At 39.5% G+C, this 16158-nt stretch overlaps 1 protein-coding gene across 6 annotated transcripts in view; it reads right to left on the bottom strand.

Annotated features, from left to right (window-relative positions):
• LOC106869585 (glucoside xylosyltransferase 1) overlaps positions 1-16158 on the bottom strand; it is a 226839-nt gene that overhangs the window by 107284 nt on the left and 103397 nt on the right. For all 6 annotated transcript variants that reach the window (XR_016243629.1, XR_016243630.1, XR_016243631.1 and 3 more), the window contains 2 exons: positions 7906-8098; positions 7547-7696 (listed from right to left, as the gene is read on the bottom strand). Coding sequence is in view for 3 of the 6 variants with exons in the window: in XM_089359789.1 (XP_089215915.1) it covers positions 7547-7696; positions 7906-8098 (343 nt within the window). In the remaining 3 variants the exon portion in view is untranslated. The remainder of the gene's footprint in view (positions 1-7546; positions 7697-7905; positions 8099-16158) is intronic.

The raw sequence follows: 16158 nt of genomic DNA, 5'->3' as shown, positions 1-16158 counted from the left end.
GTATACATTTATGTATGTGTATGTTTGTAAGAGACAGAGTGTGAGTGAGAGAGAGAGGTTTGTTGTCATGTATACGTACATGCATAAATATACATACATCTTTGGATGTATGCATATGACAACACAGCCCTTGACTCACTCACACGCACGCGCGCGCATACACGTGTCTCTTTGTAAATATGTTTGTATACATTTATGTATGTGTGTGTTTGTAAGAGACAGAGTGTGAGTGAGTGAAGGGGTGTGTGTGTGCGTGTGTATGTGTGTGAGACAGAGTGAGAGAGTGGTGTGTATGTAGTATTTACTCTCTCTCTCTCTCTCATACACACGAACACACACACTCACACACAGAATAGAGAGTGAAGCTTTTTTGCCGTTGTTGCGACAATACCGGAAGTTGACATTGAGGAACCTTTTTAAAGAACTGAATCTTAAATATAAAGCAATATTATTTATTTTTAATTAAAAAAATCAAATGAAGAGCCTAAGATTTATCCGAGGTCAAATTATTCACGCATCACAAGTATGGAAGCATTTGGTGAAGTCGATTTCACGTGAAAAGCGATTACACACACATCTCTGTTTTATATATAGTATAGATATATATATGTTGGTTCTCTTTCAATTTCTATCTATTAAATCCAGTCACAAGGTTTTGGTTGGCCCAAGGATTTAGTAGAAGACACTTGTCCAAGTTTCCACGCAATGAGACTGAACCCAGAACCATGTAGTTAGGGAGCAATCTTCTTATCACACAACCACAAATTGTCCTGTTTCCCATGTCTGTCATTGTGTCAGCATTAGAACACATGGACAATTACTGGCTCCTGCAATTTTCACAATTTGATTACAGCTTTGCTAAAGCATTAAAATCTCAAGTCCACCTGAATTCCATAATTGCTCTGAAAAACATTGGCTGGCAATGAATAGATACAATGATTAATCACTGCAAAGTGGCTTCGATTCAGTTCCACAATAGATCAGTAGAGAAAAATCATGATATATTGAAAAGGTTAATTCATTGTATTGAAATTTTGGTTTGTGAAGAATTACCATTTGGAGGACATAATGAAAGAGAAGAATCAAACAATAAGGGTAATTTTCCGACTATATGTGATGTAGTAGCAGAATACAGTGATTGTTTAAGATCATATTTAGATTTCATGAAGAAAAATGCCAGCTGCACATTTTCTGGACTTACAAGAGGTATCCCAAATGAGATCATTAATTGTATAGCTCGCAGCATTATTTTATGCTACAGGTCTTCAAATGAAATCTCAATTGTTGTGCGTTTTGCAATTTGTTAATGAGATAGAAAAACCTCAAGAAAGGTTTTTGAGATACATCAACTGTCATCTCAGCCTATGCACCTCAACCTGGGCTACCAGATGGTCTGAAAGACCAATTCTATGACACCCTCTTGCAAACTACCTCGTCGACGAGTGACAGGGACCTTCTCTTTGTGGCTGGAGACTTCAACGGTCATGTCGGACGTCGTGCTGGGGGCTTCCATGGCATACATGGAGGCTATGGCTTCGGTTCCCGCAACGAGGAGGGAACCAGACTGCTGGAGTTCTGTGATGCAACCAATCTTATGGTCTGCAATACCAACTTCAGGAAACCTGCCAGTCACCTAGTCACCTACCGCTCCGGCAGACACTCTAGCCAAATCGACTACATCCTCGCCAGAAATAGGGAAAGAGGGCGGCTTATAAATGCCAAAACCTACCCTGGCGAAGAATGTACCCCACAACATAGATTAGTAGTTAGCGACTTTGGGATCAAGGCAAAATGGGTGCCCAGAATTAGACAGGCTTGGAGAAGAAGGGTGTGGAAGCTTAAAGACCCTGCAAACGGACAGAGACTTAGAGACAAGTTACTTGAAGCATTTAACGAAATAGAAGGGGATATAGCATCATACAACGTGGAAGACAATTGGAGATTTCTGCGGGACAACCTGTTGAAAGCCACCGACCAGATTTGTGGGTGGTGTAAGGTCCCCTCCCGACCCAGAGTAACGTGGTGGTGGAACAAGGAGGTAGACAGGGCTATTAGACAAAAGAAACAGGCTTGGAAGGACTGGAAGAACGGTGGTAGCAGGGAATTGTACCAATGTGCCAGAAGGGAGGCTAGGCGACAGGTTTATTTAGCCAGAGGGGAAGCAGATAAGGAAAGATTTGCCAATGTTCTGCGCCGTGAGGACCAAAGACTCGAGGTATTTCGTGTTGCAAGACAGTGTAGGAGAGAGAATAGTGATGTTGTAGGAGAGAAATGTGTTCGCATGGATGATGGTACGCTTGCATTAAATGAGGATGCAAAGAAAGAGGTCTGGAGATGCCACTACGATAGATTGCTTAATAAAGAGAATGAATGGGAGAAAGAGAGCCTGCCTTATGTCGACCCAATAGAGGGACCAGCTATCCGAGTTGATAGTACCAGGGTAGATAAAGCAATTAAGAGTATGAAGACCGGGAAAGCCCCCGGCCCATCAGGAATCACTGCAGAGATGCTCAAAATATCCGGCAGTGTTGGCTATAGCCTAGTCACCCGTATTACGAACCAGGTGATACACGAAGGAGTCATACCCTATGACTGGTGTAGCAGCATCATATTCAACTGCTACAAAGGTAAAGGGGACGCTTTAGATACAAATAATTACAGAGGCATCAAGCTGTTAGATCAGGTTATGAAAGTTACAGAGAGGGTCATAGCCCAACTAATTAGGGAGCGAATCAATTTAGATGAGATGCAGTTTGGGTTCGTGCCAGGTAAAAGCACTACTGATGCCTTATTTCTAGTGAGACAGTTGCAGGAGAAATACCTAGCTAAGGATAAACCTCTGTACCTGGCTTTCGTTGACATGGAGAAAGCCTTTGACAGGGTCCCCCGATCCCTTATCTGGTGGTCAATGAGGAAACTTGGGATAGAAGAATGGTTAGTGAGAGCTGTGCGAGCCATGTACAGAGATGCTGCCAGTAAGGTGAGGGTTGGAAATGAGTACAGCAATGAATTCCGGGTAGAGGTAGGGGTCCACCAAGGTTCCGTCCTCAGCCCCCTATTATTTACCATAGTCCTCCAGGCAATCACAGAGGAGTTCAAGACAGGTTGCCCCTGGGAGCTCCTCTATGCTGATGACCTTGCCCTAATTGCGGAGTCACTATCAGAACTAGAGGAGAAGTTTCAGGTGTGGAAGCAAGGTCTAGAATTGAAGGGCCTTAGAGTCAACCTAGCTAAAACCAAAATCCTAATAAGTTGGAAGGTAGATAAAACACAAACCCCTTCAGGTAGATGGCCCTGCTCAGTATGTAGAAAAGGAGTAGGTAGTAACTCTATAAGATGTACCCGGTGCAAGCTATGGACACATAAGAGGTGCAGCAACATCAAAGGCAGGTTAACTAGCAAGTTAGTTTTTGTTTGTGGCAGATGTTCAGGTGCAATAAAGACTGCAAACAAACAGGAAACAACTTCTATCTCATTCCAGGGTGAAAAACTAGAGGTAGTCGATAGCTTCCGCTATCTGGGCGACCAAGTTAATAGTGGGGGTGGGTGCGCTGAAAGTGTAGCTGCTAGAATAAGAATAGCCTGGGCAAAGTTTAGAGAGCTCTTACCCCTGCTGGCGACAAAGGGACTCTCACTCAGAGTAAAAGGCAGACTGTATGACGCATGCGTACGAACAACCATGCTACATGGCAGTGAAACATGGGCTGTAACTGCTGAGGACATACGTAAGCTCGCAAGGAATGAAGCCAGTATGCTCCGTTGGATGTGTAATGTCAATGTGAATACCCGTCAGAGTGTAAGTATCTTGAGAGAAAAGCTGAACATTAGAAGCATCAGTTGTGGCGTGCAAGAGAGACGATTGCGCTGGTATGGACATGTGGTGAGAATGGAGGAGGATAGCTGCGTGAAAAAGTGCCACACCCTAACAGTTGAGGGAACCCGTGGAAGAGGTAGGCCCAGGAAGACCTGGGCTGAGGTGGTGAGGCAAGACCTTCGTACATTGGGCCTCACCGAGGCGATGACTACGGACCGAGACCTTTGGAAATGGGCTGTGCGTGAGAAGACCCGGCAAGCCAAGTAAGATCGTTGCCAGTGCCCCTGGACTGGTTCTTGTGCGGGTGGCACATGAGATGCACCATTTTGAGCGTGGCCGTTGCCAGTACCGCCTGACTGGCTCCTGTAGGATTTTCGAGCGAGATCGTTGCCAGTGCCCCTGGACTGGCTTGTGCGGGTGGCACATAAAAGACACCATTTCGAGCGTGGCCGTTTTCGTGCGGGTGACACGTAAAAGCACCCACTACACTCTCTGAGTGGTTGGCGTTAGGAAGGGCATCCAGCTGTAGAAACTCTGCCAAATCAGACTGGAGCCTGGTGTTGCCATCCGGTTTCACCAGTCCTCAGTCAAATCGTCCAACCCATGCTAGCATGGAAAGCGGACGTTAAACGATGATGATGATGATGATGATCAACATAGGTAAAGATAGAAAAGCTGAATCAATAACAGGAGTTCAAAAATTTGTTAATGAATTCAAATTTGGCCAAAAATTCATTGCACAAATTTATGATGGAGCGAGCATGGTGGCTGGGCATTTGAATGGAGTGCAAGCAAGAATAAAGGAAACTTTTGCACAACCATCATACTTGTTATTGTTATGCACATTCTCTCAATCAGCTTCAAGTACTCATGAAAATTGAATTTTCTTTGAAACCTTAAAAGGAATTTCAACTTTTTTCTCAGTCAATGATTCAAATAGCCCTACTGGATGAAATCCTTGGGAGGCAATTTCCAAAGTTACCTGAGACACATTGGAATTATTTATCTCAACAAGTATTCATTTAGTCTGATAAATTTACTGAGTTTTCTGAGCTGTTTTCAATCATATTAGAAAATACAGATGATTGGAGTGCTCAGAATTAGCACAGACAAGGGATTCATTGCAGTCCTAGAGTTTTTCAGTTTAAATTTTTGTGGATTGAATGGCTAAGAGGTTTTTTTTTTTTTTTGATTCTTCCTAAAAGTTTACTTGATATTTCAAGGTGTATTCTTGAGATTGAAAACTTAAAAAACCAATTGGGTTGATGTTGTCGCAGCAGGTATAACTGTTGTATTAATCGTAGCATGAGATTAGGTTGGTTGCGTATATTACAAACAGAAGAAAAACTAGCAAACATTTAACATCAGATTTATTTAATGGAAGACTGAAGATGAGTACATAAATAAATTATCAAATCCACACTAGGGATCTACTTAACTGTGATTGATCAGCCATTAATTATCTTCAAGATACAATACTGCTGAACCTTGTTGAAACTTTGTCCTTGATTTGCTTGGCAAGAGCCAAGTTGTGTTCTCTTCGAATGACATTAGAGCTCTGGTTGATTTAGCACTAACTGCTTAACTGGAGAAAAGGACGTGAATCTCAAAGAAACTTCAGCTGATGTTTTAACTGGTAGTCTTATCTCCTGCAAACTATTAGTCAATAGAGCATTCGCATTAAGACTGCATACCCCAACTGTGGCTCACTCAAGATAGTGAACTGATAATTTAGTGAAAATGGTTCAAACCTTAGGATTACAATACCATGAATAACAAGTTTGAAGAATTTTACTGCTGGGTTCTAGACAGTGTTGCTGAACCGCCAAAGAAGTGTGGTTGACATCAAGAACTAGAAGCTGTTTTAAGAACTTTGTTTAACAATATTTTGTATGAAGTTGTTGTTCAAGTTGAGCTTTGTTAAACTGTTGATTCTGAAGCTTTTTCATACTTAGATAAAAAAAAGTTTTTAATGAAAGTGTTTTCATTTTCGGATGTCTATAAAATAATATTGAATTTAGATGGATTGAAATGCAAGCTAAAATCAGTTTATGCACAGATTTTGCAAGCCAAGTGTCAAGTATCCAAGAAGTTGCAAATATAATACGGGAGCTTGAACGAAACCAAGCTCTGGCTGCAGTAACAAACTACATCTAATTCTGACCATACCTGCTACATTTGCCTCCTGTAAGAAATCACTTTCTTCATTAAAGCAAGTAAATAATTATATGAGCGGTTCTCAAAGTAAAGAGAGAATGACTAATTTGGTCTTCATTTCCATTAATAAAGACCTTTAGAAGAAGATGAAAGTAGAGTGTGATGCTGATACATTTTACAGCAAAGTGATCGATAAATTTGCCAAAATAAACCAAAGAATTTAACTGATTAGCAAAAGCATTTTAAATGGCTCAGTATTTGTAGGTTCTATTTTTTTCTCAGATTTATTTTGTAACCAATAACAGTTATCATGGCAAGCTAATCAAGTCTAGTGGGCAGGGGTATCAAACTTGAAGTATGGCCTGTTGGTAGAAGTGTATTTTCTCACATTAAAATGAGTTCATATCACATTTACAGATGAGTGGGTGGGATACTTTTCCAGGGTGGGAAGAGTAAGGCTCCACTGCCCCACTCTCTGGGGATTGGCCTGCATTATGGACTGCATGCACTGGTTTCTAAGTCACCCTTTGCCACTGCATCCCATGTCTTCCCAAATTTTCCTACTCTATAGGTTCCATCAAATGTAAGCAATCGGCACTTTTTTAGACAGTTATCTTCATCCATACATATCACATTCTCAAACTAACACATCTACATCTGATACCTCTTATACCTAGTTTTACTCTTAAGATATTAGTACTCCACCCATCATGCATATTGACACTGCACATCTAGCAGAGCATGATTATTTAATTTCTTTCTAGTCTTTACAGGTCCTCTGTAGTCAAGATAAAGTAAAACTTGATAAAAATAGACTGTAGTATTTTGGTATGTAAGCTGTGTGATATCTGTGGTACTGGTTAATCTGCTGTTTGTGATATCAAGAAGCAAAAGGACAAAATATTGAAGTTTTATGCAAACAAGGATTTTCAAAAGCAAATGACTATTAGAAAAACTATGAAAGATAGTAAGAGTACTGATCATGGTAAGTGATAATGGAATGGTTTTAATAGTGTCAGAATAATGGAGTTGACCTGTCAGGCTAAGTTTTTTCATAAAGAACTCAAATTAGAACATAAGTGTGCTTATAGTGAAGTTTCATGGAATTTCCTTGAATACAGTGTGTGAAGAAAAGCAGTCTACAAACCATGAAGTAGCTACAAATATGTTGATAAATTTGCGAAACTCATAGTTGGTGAAGTCCTCAATCCCGAGCAGGTGTTTAATGCAGATGAAACTAGCAAAGCACACCTAGGAAAACATTAACAACAAACAATAAAGAGCCTACACGATTCAAAGAATCTAAGAACAGAATTACCATCTTAGGGTACTAAAATGCAGCAGGTATGCACAGATGTAAGCTATTGGTAATAGAAAAAAGTAAATGCCCTAGGGCTTTGAAAGGTGTTAAAGTTTATCCATAATGCAATGAAATATGGTTCAGATTCATATTTAATACCCTGTATGTGACCAAGGATAGTCCAGCAAAGCAGTTAATTTGTCAAGGTTTGGAACCAAGGATATCAGAAAATCTGCAGTGTACTTGTAGTATAATGATAACCAAAGGATGCCTACCTGCATTGAAATGAAAATAGATATTCACAAGGTCTTGGTCTCCATAAACAATTTTATATCTGTAAGTCTTGTAATATTCTATGATTAACGATTGCCATTTTGTGCATCTGATTCTTGTCAAATTCATCAACATAACACCTGAATTGACACCTTAAAAGAAAAGGAACAAAGGGAAAAAAATTTCATTTGACAAAAGAAAGAATGAGAAAAACAATACTATCTTTGAAAATATTCATATGTCAGTGAAGTTTTTTTTAATTGAAAATAAATACGATACAAAGACAATACATTAAATCTAGCAATATTACTATTATATAGCTGATCAATTTTTTTAAAACTGAATCAAAAACGAAAAATACCTAAAGGTTTAAAAAATGGATGTTGAGCAAATCTGTTGTACCACCCAGTACCAGCATCTTCATGCTCTGGTGCTAGTCCTGTTGTGTGGGATTCAGAAAATTTGTTGAAGATTTCCCATATAGCAGTGACTGGACTCAAGAACAGAACATCTGTATCAACGTAAAGTAAGGAATCAACGTCTACTAAGATATGCTGTAAAATAAAAGAAGTAGATAAAACAGTAAAAAATAATGTGAAAAATTATCAATTTTGTTCGAAAATATAAGGACACAGATCGTGTCGTATAGCCAGCTGAAGATGATGTCTCCTGGAGCTAAATTACAGCAACATTCATCCTAAACCAGGACTGCCACGTTATGTTGGCAAACAACCTTTACTCCATCATCATTAATGTAACAGCTTTATGTAGTCTATGTTGCACACCAATACACATTAATCAAAACACATTGTCAAGCAGACGAGGACTTTAGCATGAAAGCTGAAATGGATATTTAAAAATATTTCTTCACAAAGCCTTCTAAGGGGTATGGAGTTCTGTCTAAGGTGGTTTTGAATTTCTTTGTCCAGTATGTTGACAACAGAAATTGTGCAGTCCCAGTATCTAAATGAGAAGACTGGAGTTGATCGTTGCTTTTTACAATTTATGGCATCAAAGGCATTTAAAAATGCTACAAATTCAACACACAAGAGCTGATATAGCTCCCAGCATTTCTCTTAAAGCTGCTTAATAATGAAAAAAGTCAATTACATAAGGAGGGTCTCTGATTTCTCCTTATAGCATAGTACTAATGAAGTGATTTCATGGTTTAAAGCCAATAAAGATTGAGACATAGTAAGCTTCACCCAATTCAATATAGTTGATTTTTATCTATCTATATCAAAAGGATTATTGGTTAAGGTGTTTATGTTTGCTAGGAACTAAAATGACATTACAAAAGGAACATAGACATAATTATGCATGTTAGGAAACTGCTGCTGCTCAATAAAGATTTGACCTGAGTCAAATACATTACTACTCCGATGTTTTAGAGAATGCTTCTTCCTTGAATATATGAACTACTGATGATATATATGTATATAGTATACATTATAACTGAAAGGTTCCAATTACCAGTACTCATAATGACTCATGTTCATCTGTTTGTGTATATAAACTGTCTATACCATCATCAACATTAGTGTTTATAGTCCAATCTCCAGCTAGCGTGGGTTGGACAGGCAGTTCAACAGAATCAGTCAAGACAGAAATTGAGTCTTGTTCTAGTGTTTTGACATAGTATCTACAACTGGATGTTCTTCTTGGTGGCAACCACTTTACAGAGGAGTGTTTATTCATTTATTTTTGCATCAGCATTAGTGAAGTCACCTTGCAACTTGCAAGATTAACTGGCCTAATGGGGTCCCTATAACAGAATGAGAAAAGGAGGGATAATGAGTATGATGATTTTAGGCAAAGTGGTGAGAGAAGGTTATGTATAGTGAGTTTTTGCTATCCCACATTACAATAAGTTTGAGCAGAAGGTGTAAAGCGAAGAAAACATGGTCATCTGGTTCCTCCAGTCTCACGACACAGACATCTATACTCTTCCATCTTTTTATGTCTTTGGCAAGAGTTGGAACTTGAAACCAGTTTATGCACAACTGTGCAGGTCATCTTTTAAGGTGAATATCCAGATGTTTTTGGCCCGCCTTTGGTATCTTTCCACCAGCTGGTAACCATGTCATTGCAGTTCTTACTGAAATATTGTTCCCCATTAGTAGGGCATGCCCTATGCCATAAAAAGATTCACCCACCACAGAAACCATTATATACTTTACAAATCTTGAAGGAAACATTTAAGACAAAAAAATAGTTGAGGGTAACAAGATCCAGAAAGTTTTATTGAAAGAAAGGTGTAAGAGTCATATGGATGAGCCAGAAAGGGAAAGATGAGAAAGTGCTGAGGTAGAGAACAGTGAGTGTAATAGAGGCATAGGAGTGATGTATGACAGTGAGCAAGTGAAAAGAAAGATATGAATGATAGAATGATAGAATGATGACTGAAGTGAGGAGATGGATGGAGGTAGGCAGGTGGGCACAGGTAGAATGATGAGTATGGATTAATACAGTCTCTCAAACACAGGCCAAGTGAAAGACGGGGGAGATATAGTAATGGGAACAGTTTATTGATATACAAGGTGACCAGTCATAGTTTGGGCGCTTCATAAATGGTGAGAAGAGATGGAGGAGTATGAATGATAGAGAGAGGAGATAATTGAAGTTAATGGAAAGATGGAGGAAAGAAGAAAGATGAACATAAGGAGTGCAAGGTGTGGAAGCAAATATACGGTTAGCAGGATACACACACACACACACACACATGGACACATTTATATATAAAGAGAGTCTAGCCTCTATTACTACCAACAGTTCAATGCATGTTTTGCCACGGATAGTTGGGTCTTCCACAAAACTATTGTGTTGGTAAAAAAGTTCATAGCATTTTCAATTGGTGATGTTTTATCTGTTTTATCACATGACAAGAACATATGACATATATTTTCCAAAAGAGGAAACCGCAATGCATTTTTCTATTTGAATTTTGTGTGGATTATTTCTTCTACTGTTCTTATGATAAAATTGAAAATGAAGGAAAATGAAATACATTTTTGCCATTTAATGCACTTTTATTTCCGGAACAGCGAAGAAGATATGTGCTGTTTATGAAGATGGTGTCATAGCTGAAAGTACTGTTTGTATGTTGTTTGTTAGGTTTAGAACCGAAAATTTTGATCCGGAAGATTGTAAATGTTCCAGCGGGCCAACTGTCTTGATAATGAACAAATCGAGACTTTAATAAAAGATAATCTATGTCGCACAATGCAAGACATTGCAGAGATTCTTTATGTATCTCATATGAGTGTTATAAAGCATTTAAAAACACTTGGTTAAGCGAATCTCCATGATGTTTGGGTGCCTCATAACTTAATGGAAAAAAACTTAATAGAGTGCATTTTCTCTGCTCAGATGAAACAAAAATTATCCATTTTTGAAAAAAATGATCCAGTGTGATGAGCAATGGATTCTTTACAACATAAAATGAAAAATGTCCTGGGGAAAACGAGATGAACTGCCTTCAATCTCTCCAAAAGATTGTCTGTATCTGAAGAAAGTGATGCTCTGTATCTGGTAGGATTGGAAGGGCATTGTGTATTATGAGCTACTTCCACAAAATCAGACGTTAAATTCAGACTATTATTGTTCCCAATTAGACTGATTAAAGGGGGCAATTAATGAAAAACATCCAGAATTGACCAACCGAAAGGGTGTCATCTTACATCAAGACAATGCTAGACTGCATGTTTCTTTGAAGATCAGGCAGAAGTTGGTGTAGCTTGGGTGGGATGTCTTACCCCACCTACCATACTTACTTGATCTTGTACCTCAGATTATCATTTATTCCAATCCCTGCAAAATTCTCTAAATGAGAAGAACTTTGATTCTTTAAAAGAGTGTAAAAACTATTTAGACCAGTTACAGTTAATGTCCCAGAAAGATGCCAAGTTCTGGGAGGATGGGATCATGAAGCTACCTCAAATATGACAAATGTTAGGGGAACAAATTGGGAAATATTTGGTTGAGTAAAGGTGTACACAACTATCTAAATATTGTTAATGAATTTTACTTAAAAAACGCTACAAATTTTTTGCAAACCCAATATGTACCACCAATCAATATTGTCCTTTCTTATTACCCCACGAGATGCAGCATCTTCAAGTCAGCTTTCACCATTTTGTCCCATGTCATTTCAGTCTTCTTCTTCTATGAGTTTCATTAACCAAGATCACATGGCACTTCCTTGTGCAGCAATCAGTATCCATGTGCATTACATACCCACACCAATGCACCCTGCTCTCTTGCACACTATATATGATTCTCCTTGCACCCAGTTTTCTCTCAGTTCATTTGTACTTTGGCATTCAGGCATACTAACATTACACATCCATTAGAGCATACCTGCTTCATTTCTTTTTAGTCTTTGCAATTCTTTCTCATTCAAAGCCCACATCTCACTATCTTGCAGCATTAGTTCAAACACAAGCATCATACAATCTACCCTTCACTTTGACAAAGAAGACCTTTGTTACCAACAGAAATGGTGAAGGTACACCTGCCATTACTGCTAATGACAAGAAAGAGGCATGGAAATGTTACTATGTGAGGCTGTTGAATGAAAAGAATGAATCGGATATAAAAAGAGCACTTCATGGTGACGCAACAAAGAAATCAGTAATTCAGTAGACAGTAGAGTGGTGAATAGAGTGATTAAGGAGATTAATGTAAGGAAAGTATTTGGCCCATCAGGGTTAGACGCTGAGATGCCCAAAATATCTGGTGAAGTAGAACATATGATAGTCACCCAAATAGCTAATCTGCTGCATTACATGAAATACACATTAGCAATTACTATAAGTGGGGTGGTATGTGTGTGTATCAACAATTATAATTTTAAAAGATACATGCTTACTATGGACTTCCGGTAATGCATGTGCATATACAATAACTGGCTGGTGTTAGCTGTAATGTCCATCACCATTTAACATCCGTTGTCCATGATGACGTGGTTTGGATGGTTTGACCAGAGCTGACAGGCTCCAGTCTCATTTGGCATGTTTTTTATACATGATGCCTTTCCTAATACCAACCATTTTATAAAGTGTGCTGGGTGCTTTTACGTGGCACCATACAGGTGTTTTTACAAGGTGCCACACAGACACTTTTATGTGGCACCACCATGAGTGCTTTTTACATGAAACTGGCACAGGATTCTTGCAGGTCAAGACCCACCACCAGGGGGACTGGTTTTAACACTTCTGCTGTGGAGTATGGGTCTTCTTGAGAACAGCAACGCACCAGGCATCTCAGTTCTTTACCATCTTGCCTGAAAAGTTCAGCATCTTGAGGTTGCCCTTCAGTACTTCATCCCATGTCTTCCTGGGTCTCCTACTTCCACATGTTCCATCTACTCTGAGAGATTAGCACTTCTTTAAGGAGCTGTCAGCATCCATCCACATAACATGACCAAGCCTGCGCAGTCTTCTCTCTTGCACACAGCAACTAATTCCTCTTATGCCTAACTTCTCTCTTAATACACTAGCACTCTGTCAAACATGTCAACTTACATTACACATTTAGCGGAGCATACTGGCCTTGCTCCTCTCTAACCTTTGTATGCACCTATGTCTCACCACCATGTAGAATTGCTCTCCATATACATGCATCATACAATCTTCCTTTCACTTGGAGAGAGAAACCTTTCATAGCCAGCAGAGGTAACAGCTCTTTGAATTTCCTCCATCCAATTCCTATTCTAGCTATCACACTCTCCATGCATCCTTCCCCACTACTAATTTGGTCCCCTAGGTAGCAGAAAGTATCTACTATCTCTAATGAGCCACCAGGGCATTTCAGAGAATCAATTTCCTGAATCTCAGTAGATTTTATGGATCCTATGCATCTTCCACATATGAACACTACCTTCTCTAATAAGCTTCCTATGCACCTTTTTGTGTGCACCTTTTTGTGTGTCCATAGCTTACACTGGCTAAACCATATTGTGTTCCTGCCAATACCTTTCCTACAAATCAAACAGGGCCACATACCTGAGTGATGGAGATATAGAGAGGCAGAAATAGGTGTCTTGCTATAGAGGAGGCACATGGTTACCCAACCAGAGAGGGAGTGAGAAAGAGAGAGAAAAGAGAAAGAGAGAATAAGAGGAAGAGAGAGGTACAAGAAAGGACAGAAACAGGTGTGCTAATGTAAAGGAGATACTGGGTTACCTAGCCAGAGGGAAAAGCAAGAGAAGGAGAGAGAGGGAGTGATCAAGAATAAGGGCAGAAATAGGTGTGTTGCCGTAAAGGAAATACATGGCTATCCAGCCCAAGGGAAGAGCGAGGGAGAGAGAGAGAGAGAGTGAGTGAGAAATAGCAAAAGTGCAAGAGAGATGGTGGTGAAGTGCCAGGGTATATATACAAGTAACAAGGATCAGAGCACAGATGTAATAGTAAAGTAAAGAAGAATTGCCAGGGTATGTCCTCAAGGTACGGAGGTCATAATATACTTGGCCGGGTATTGCCAAGAAGGCATGAGTAGGGAGTGAGGATTGCAGTGACTGGTTAAAACCTGGGTATGAGGATGGGGAGGGGGAGCAGTGATACAGTGAGCAGGCAAGTGAGGGCAGGGAAGAGGAGTGGGAGACAATCATAGTATATGAAGAGGAAATGTGAAGAGAAAGATGCAGTTTAGAAGAGATGTGGTTTGGTTTCTTGGAGTTGGGTGTGTGAAAAGTTTATTGTTACATGTGGGTAGGATACAATGCTTCTAGCACACAGTTTCACCGATGTGAGCAGGTCTTCTCTAGAACCTCATATTGCCAAACATCTCGGTCCATTGTCATTTCCTCCATGAGTCCTAACATCCTGAGATTGGTCCTCACCACTTCATCCTATGTCTTCCTGGGTCTCCCTCTTCCACAGGTACCATCCACTTTCAGTGACAGGCACTTCTGTATACAGCTGTCTTAACTCATACACATCAGATATCCAAACCAATGCATTCTCCTCTCCTTGCATGCCACATTTAATTCTTCTTATGCCTAACTTTTCTGTCGACACAGTTGCACTATGTCGGTCATGCACACTGATGTTGCAAATCCAACAGAGCATACTACCTTCATTCCAATCCAGTCTATTGATGTCCTCCACATTCAGAGCCCATATCTCACAACCATAGAGTACAGCCATTTGTACACAAGCATCATACAATCTACCTTCCCCTCTGAGAGAGAGTTCTTTTGTTGCCCTCAGAAATAATAGCTGTCTGAACTTCCTCCATCCTATTCTTATGCTAGAAACAATACTTTCAGAGCATCCACCACCTTTACTAATTTGGTCACCTAAGAAGTAGAGACTATCTACTACCTCAAGAAAGCCTCTTCGGCATTTGAGAGAGTCTAAGTCCCACATACCAGTGCTTATGTGTACATCTGCCACACACGAAAGTAACCTTATCTGTTCACCTATCTGCAATTCCACTGCATCTCTTATGAATCCATAACTTACATGGGGTGCAACAAAGAGAATTACTTCCCACTCTTTTCCTACATATATAGTAGAGCCATTTACCTGACATAAAGAGTCTTATCATCTTTCTTGCTAACAACAACTTTAGTCTTTGATAGGTTGCTTCCAAACCTGGAATCTCTTCTCCAATTCTGTTATAGATTCTGCAATAAGAGTGAGGTCATCAGCATATAGCAGTTCTCATGGGCAGCCAGTTTTCAATTCCTCTGTTATGGCCTGGAAAATTATGATGAATAAGAGTGAACTAAGAACTGATCCCTGAAGAACTCCAACTTATGTGCTAAATTAATCACTGTACGGTTCTAACAAGCCACTCCTCTACTCCTAGCTTCCTTATAGACAACCAGATAAGAGAGCAGCGAACTCTGTAAAAAAACCTAAGTACAATAGTTTACTTTTGACCAAATATTTTTCCTGCAGTTGTCTCATTAGGAAGATGGCATCTGTGGTACTTCTCCCAGAAACAAAACCAAACTGCATCTCAACTAGTTTAATTCTATTCCTAACCAACTGAACTATAACTCTCTCTCTAATTTTCATGACCTGGTCCAGCAGTTTGATACCTCTGTAGTTGTTTCTATCTAAGGTATCACCTTTACCGTTGTAGCAGCTAACTATAATATTACTACACCAGTCTTTGGGGATGACGCTTTCCTGAATAATCTGATTAACTAAGCGAGTAACTAGGCTGTATCTCACACTGTCAGATATTTAATCATCTCGGCAGTGATACCCAATGGTCAAGGGGCTTTCCCAGCCTTCATATCCTTAATTGCCTTATCTGTTATACTGCTATCAACTCTGATGGCTAGACCCTCAATTAGTTTGATATTTATTTAGTTATTTATGTATCATTTACCAATATCTACTTTCGTAAGCTAATTATTTAAATTGACCATTCAATAGATAACTTCCTAAATCTCTCTCTCTCTCAGCCTTCGTTCCTCTAAATGGAATCTCTCCTTCCCTCCTGTGTTCTCAAGTTGGCTACATATTTTTCGTCTCATCTCTCTAAATTAACCCTTTCTTGTTCGTGGTGCTTGTTCTCTCCAGGTTTCATGTTGGCTAAATATTTTTCTTATTTTTCATACTATTCTCTTATTTCTTTTCACTCACAATGGCTCCTT

This window comes from Octopus bimaculoides, chromosome 11 (genome assembly GCF_046866305.1).
Source record: "Octopus bimaculoides isolate indiv1 chromosome 11, ASM4686630v1, whole genome shotgun sequence".
Taxonomy (NCBI): domain Eukaryota; kingdom Metazoa; phylum Mollusca; class Cephalopoda; order Octopoda; family Octopodidae; genus Octopus; species Octopus bimaculoides.
This window is presented reverse-complemented; position numbering and strand designations above follow the sequence as displayed.